General features: G+C 37.8%; 1 protein-coding gene across 1 annotated transcript in view; it reads right to left on the bottom strand.

Annotated features, from left to right (window-relative positions):
- LOC145487715 (uncharacterized) overlaps nucleotides 1–5,978 on the bottom strand; it is a 21,847-nt gene extending 15,869 nt beyond the window's left edge. Inside the window, exons 1-4 of the mRNA XM_081466537.1 lie at nucleotides 5,742–5,978; nucleotides 3,358–3,623; nucleotides 1,943–2,216; nucleotides 1–57 (exon numbers count right to left, since the gene is read on the bottom strand). The exon at nucleotides 1–57 is cut by the window's left edge and continues 230 nt beyond it. Coding sequence (XP_081322663.1) covers nucleotides 1–57; nucleotides 1,943–2,216; nucleotides 3,358–3,623; nucleotides 5,742–5,867 — 723 coding nt within the window. The 5' untranslated portion in view covers nucleotides 5,868–5,978. The remainder of the gene's footprint in view (nucleotides 58–1,942; nucleotides 2,217–3,357; nucleotides 3,624–5,741) is intronic.
- Between the last annotated feature and the right edge of the window lie 22 nt (nucleotides 5,979–6,000).

The following is a 6,000-nucleotide window of genomic DNA, read 5'->3' as shown; positions in this document are numbered from 1 at the left end:
TACAACGTAAGTACCAGCTGTGTTACTTCCACCTTCATACTTCAGTGTACATGATTTCTAAAATCAAATCGACAGCATAAAATGTTAATTTTATTCAGTACAATTTCCATTGAGCAGTGATGCAAAATGCTACAACACGATTGGCTGAGTGATCATACACTATCAGCCATTCGTATAAATCTACTAGCGTTCTATCACGAATGCCGTTCTCTGATTGGCTACGCTACTCACTATCTATTCTGTAATAGATAGTGCGTAGCGTTGCAGTGTGCGCTTGTTAACGAAATGATGGTCCCTTCTTGGCGTTTTCGAAGTGTCTGTGAAGAGGCTTTAGATAAAGTTTTGAACGACTAGTAGATTTATACTAAAACAATTAGATTATTTGCTTTCGATTTCTATGCGTGATAGAAATCTCGAGCTCATAATCTAATTGTTTATTAGTGTGCAGTGGCTGGAGGTCGTCTACGAAATGGCGACGGTTTTTTCTTCGTTTTTCCAAAGTTTTAGAAGAACATTTTGATGTAAATGGATGATTAAATTCCCTAGTAGAAGACTAAAAGAAGGACGTTTACGGTTTCTTGATTTTCTTGACTTTAAAAAACTTGAAATTATCGAAAAGATAATGAACGCGCGCACAAGCGCAATCTCAAATGACAATTCAATCCAAGCGATCTTTCTAAGGCTCGAGGTTTACTAATGCGTTGAGAAATAATTGGAAACCGTTATTTGAAGTAAATTTCAGTTAGGATTCTACTAAAACAATTAGATTTTTCACCCTTGATTTCTATGAACTCTCGAGCTCATGATTTAATTGTTAAAAAGAAGATTTACTCTCCATATGTCTACTAACAATGTCTATTTAACAACTTGACGTCAGTTTTTCATGCGTCTGTCCTGTTATTGATCATGAATTTCGTCATAACATTGTTAAAGAAGCTGTGGATCCACTCGGCTATCCACAGCTACTTTGACAGCTACTTTGACAATGTTATTACGAAATTCATTGTCAATAACAGGACAGACGCGTAAAAAAACAATTCGTGTTCGTCTATAGAAGAGGGAGTCTACGAAGTAGCGACGTTTTGTCGTTTATTCGAATTTTCGAAGGAACATTTAGAAAAAAATGAAAATATTAATGATAATGAAATTCCTGTGAAGACTAAAAGAAGGACCAAACCCCAATTTTGAATGACTCTTCAGTTCTCGGGATTTGCCCAGAGCGTGAAGTTAAATTCTACGTATATAACTAGTTTTAAATCGTTATTTGCAGAAAATTCTAGTTGAAATTCAATTAAAATAATTACATTATTGGCTTTCGATTTTTATGAAGTGAGGTAAAATCGAGAACAAATAGTCTAATTGTTAAACAGGCGGCACCAGAATATGGCTAATAGTCTAATTGTTTTAAGTGGACACCCTAAAGGAATGCAGCTTGAACTTCTAATTTTATGTCTCTTCCTATTGGCCAGTTAAAGGAACACTGTCACCATTTTAAGCATGATTTTGGAAATCTCAAAAGCATATATTGATCATTGGAAGCTGTTCAATAATGGTTATATTTTGTAGAGCAGTACTCGACAAATGATTAGAACCTATTAGGAAGTGAGAATGACTAACGATAGCGGGGATGCAAACAGATTGTGATATGAATTTTCAGAAAACGCGTCAGGGTGTCAGTTTTTCAAAGATTCAAGTTTGGCTCGAAAATCGTTGAAATTGTTCAAAAATGTTGCTGCAATATGTGTGGACTTTCTTCAAAAAACTGCTTTTAATCATTTTGTTAGAGCTAAATAAGTTCTTATTGCATAAATTTAGGGACCATTTCGCGAATTAATAACAGTTTTAAGCAAATACATCGTGACAGTGTCCTTTTAACCCTTATTATTTATTTTAACACGTATAATCACTTTGCAGAAACCTAACCGTAAATTCATTCACTTACCTCATCAAGTACACCGTAAGGAAAGCTGTCATAGTTAAATCTAGACTCTGAGTAAGTTGCGTGACGACACTTGACAACATCACCATCCGGGTCCTCAACAGGGATTCTGAGAGACTGGGGACAACCCTCTCTAAATCGAACATATGCGGCGCTCCTTGATATTGGAGATGAGTTGATTCTTCCAATATCGGATCGTCTGGCAAGGTTGACGCTTGTAGACACCAGCCAACTACTGCCACCCCGGGACAATGAAATCCAGCAGCAGCTAGAAAAGCTAATTACCGTAAAAATAAAAAGACAAAATATTTAATAGTGAATTACTGGTATACAGGGTGCTATTCACCGTACAATCACGTGACAACCTATTTCAAGGCCGTGATAAACATCATGAAAGATGTCGAATTCACACAAGTGAACAAGATGTTTGAAGTCGTTTGTAGATCATACTACAAGTGCGGGAACTCTAAACCACACCACAAGAAAGGAATTGAAGCTGGAGATATGGCGAAATTGAACTCGAACGAACTCTCAAGATAAACTCCAAGCATTTGTGTGGTTCAACCATTGTTGCGCATTTTTACGTGGCAATTTGCATACCAGTATTGGGCTTATGGAGATTTCCTCGGTTTGTTTGTTATGTTCATTCGGTTTTGATGAAAAGCTTATTGGTGAATTTCTTTAAATACTATTGCTTCGAATAAGTGATTAGTATTTTATGGAGCAATACTTTTAGAGTTGACTTAATCTATATATTACAGGTTACCACAGCAACGGTACAACTTGCTAGAAACCCTAATTTTAGTTTTTATTGCGTATAAGTCAAAAACAAGCTCTGTGACCCCCTTTTTCCATCATATAATTGTGATAAGAATGATGAGATGCGACTTTCTGCAAAGTTCAAAAAAATTCTAAGAAGGTCGTTCGGAGCCACCTTAAATTTTCAACAGTCACGCAAAGGTTAAGCATAAATAATTTAATAATTGTTATTAACTAGTTTATCACCTTGTGATTGGGTTACCATTGCTCGTGTTTCATTGACGTGATTTTACAAACTTCTTGCACGTACTCGCCTTAAACTCTTTAGTGTGTACAAATTTGAAGGCCACATTTGATCACGTGGACCGGAAGTGGTCTTGAATTTTTACGTTCGAACTCTGCGAAAGTGGACTGTTCTAGGATATGATATTTGCAAGGAAATCTTTCATTATAAGCGAAAATCAGTTTAGTCAAACCTTTTAAGCCGGAAACGGACATTCGAGGGCTTGCATCTGATCTAGTGCGGTAACCTTGGAACCGTTAACGCGTAGCATCAAATCTGTATTACAAGTCTGAATAGCTAAAAAATTGTCACAATTTATCCATTTGTTTATTACAAAAATGAGTGATTTAAACCGTCTCTACACAAAGCAACACACCTCACAGTCCATATCTCGCCGGCGGGAGGAAAGGCATAAGTGAAGTTATTTTCGTCCATGGTCCAATCTTCGCTTGTACTAAAGTCGGTACAACGGTAGTTAGCGCTACCGACCGTTATCGAGGACAAACAATTTGGATTGGAAGCATTCGTGCAGCTTGCTGTCCATGAACCTCCACCAAGAAGACTACCTTGGTTTATTGTATTCTGGTCACAGAAGTTGGATCCATATGACCTCCGCCAAGCCAAACGGAAGTTGAAACGTACCTGAAAAGAAATTAGTCGTTGACAGCAATAAAGCTTAGACGATAGAAAGGAACTGCTTTTAAAACACGCAAAAATCTCTTGAATTTTCAAACGATTTCCAACATTTTTAGACTAGTTCTGAAAATAAAAACACTAATCCCGTAAATGATAACACGGCACTTTAAAACTGTGTAACATTAGGAAACTGGCATGGACCGAATAGTCGTTGAAACTATCAAGTCGTCAATGCATTTTCCCTGCCACATATTGACCTTGATGTCAGTAATTTAGTGTAAATGGTCTGTAGCCTCATAAAAGCAGGTTAAAAAGAAATTATGACAAGCAAAATTGCTACAGCCGACTTTTTTGATCCGTCCGGTAATAGTTTTACCGTTGAGCAGGGACACTGATTGTTGAAACATCATTCCTCGTGCACTTTTAGTTGATAACATTTGATGATATTCAAGGTTGGTAAGACACAGTGAGCTATGTACTGAAAGTTGATTAACAAATGCTCACATGTACAGCACAAGACACTATGCAAATCACTAAGATCTTATCTTGAGTGTCAATCAAATTTACTCGCCCATGGATCAATTATTAATAGCTCTATTGTCAGTATAACGGTAGTCAAAGTGTTCATGAACGTATCAGCAGTAAAATGCCGGTAATGAGTAGTGTGAGCCCGAGCGCACTATGCATACATGTCTAGTATATTTGTGGGTTTGCGGATGTGAGTATTACACGACATCATTTCTTGTTGATGAGGAAAACAGCGATCTTAAGGTACACTATGAGCTTACGCAGGCCACATCTCGCTTTGCATGAAAGCCGTCCACCTAATTTTTTCTAAAATGTAGCTTCCACAACTTACACAAAGTACTATATTGGCTGAAAGCAGGAGTTTTCCCTCCCTGATGATCCAATGTTAACGCTCATAACTTTACTAATGCTAAGGAAGCATTTCAAAGGACTGATAAATGTTGAACACCGAATTGAAAGAAAAGATCATAAAATAAATCAGTAATCCCGCAGAATGCATTTGCGTAATTACGGAATTATGAAGATCTTTATGAGAGCCAGCGAGGTGTACCTTAAAGTATTCATTCAGGTTGATTATCACGGCTGGGCTAACTTTGTAAAATCAGCAACAAGCTTCCTTCTACTCAAACTCGTGCATTGAACTATTCAATTAATTTATAACTAACTTAGTTGGGGAATTAAAATAAAACTAAACATGATGTTACTTTTCGTCAGCTGATTTAATGACGCGTTAATATTGTCAATTGCCTGAAGAAGTTTTAGATCTTAAACTTAGGCCCTGTCCACAAGTATCCGGATATTTTTGAATCCGCAATTTTTTCTATCCGGATTCGCTGCCGAATTCGCCGGATGCGAGTGGACGGAAGCCGAATCCGGAAAGAAAAAGTTGCGGATTCAAAAATCTCCGGATACGTGCGGACGGGGCCTTAAACTCGGTTCCATGTTATAAGCAATTAGTATGTTCAGAATGTGAAATGCAGAACTTTTATAGTGATAGTTATTAGTTATGCACGTTAAAGAAACAAATATGTTAACACCAAAAACACCAATTAATACATACTGTCTTTGAAATTCTATTGAAATGATTGAAATAGAATTAAATGTTTGAATGTTCTCGGCTCCTTGCTGATTGAATTTAATCCAACCACACAGATTCTTGCAAATGTCGCTCACTGAAATTCTAACTCCGTTTAGGCTTTTGGGAAGCGGGCCGCACACCCCCACCCAATTTTTCTGGGAGTACCCCCCCCCCCAGGTGGGCGAACGGCATGAAATGTCGCACTATAACAATTATTTATTTAAGGCGGAATGGAGGAAGTCAGAAGACGGAGTAAAAAATAAGCTCGCAAGTAGTTCTGGGAAATATGCGCAAGAGCAGTGGCCAATTTCGTGTACGAAACACTCAGAAATAATCAGTTTATGTAGCGACTGTTTCAAAACTTAAATAAATACCTCAAGTCAAAAGTAAGGATAAATATTTGAACAACAACAGCGTGTATGGTGGTAGAAAACCCCTCCTACCACAACGATGCGGAGAGTGCTTTGAACTTATGCGGTTGAGCAATTCGCTGCTGTGAAGAAATAATCTGCTCTTACCGTGTTACTGTAGGAGTCTGTAGGAGCCCACATGATCATCCCATGCCGAAAATGAGATGCTTCCGCTAGCGGTAGCCATCGGAAGATAAAGAGGATAAAAAGATTACGTATTATCCTGCGAGCCATCCTTCTGTCGAAGTGTAGTTGTTCTGAAGGGTTCCGGGAAGGTGATAACACTTTTATATGATTGACACGTCAATCAAATCACTGTTTTCCTGTTTAAGAGCCATCCACCTGCAATCCACCTTTTCTAGAACAA

This window comes from Orbicella franksi, chromosome 5, assembly GCF_964199315.1.
Source record: "Orbicella franksi chromosome 5, jaOrbFran1.1, whole genome shotgun sequence".
NCBI classification, from domain to species: Eukaryota; Metazoa; Cnidaria; class Anthozoa; order Scleractinia; family Merulinidae; genus Orbicella; species Orbicella franksi.
The sequence above is the reverse complement of the archived record's forward strand: the minus strand, read 5'-3'. Positions and strand labels throughout refer to the sequence as shown.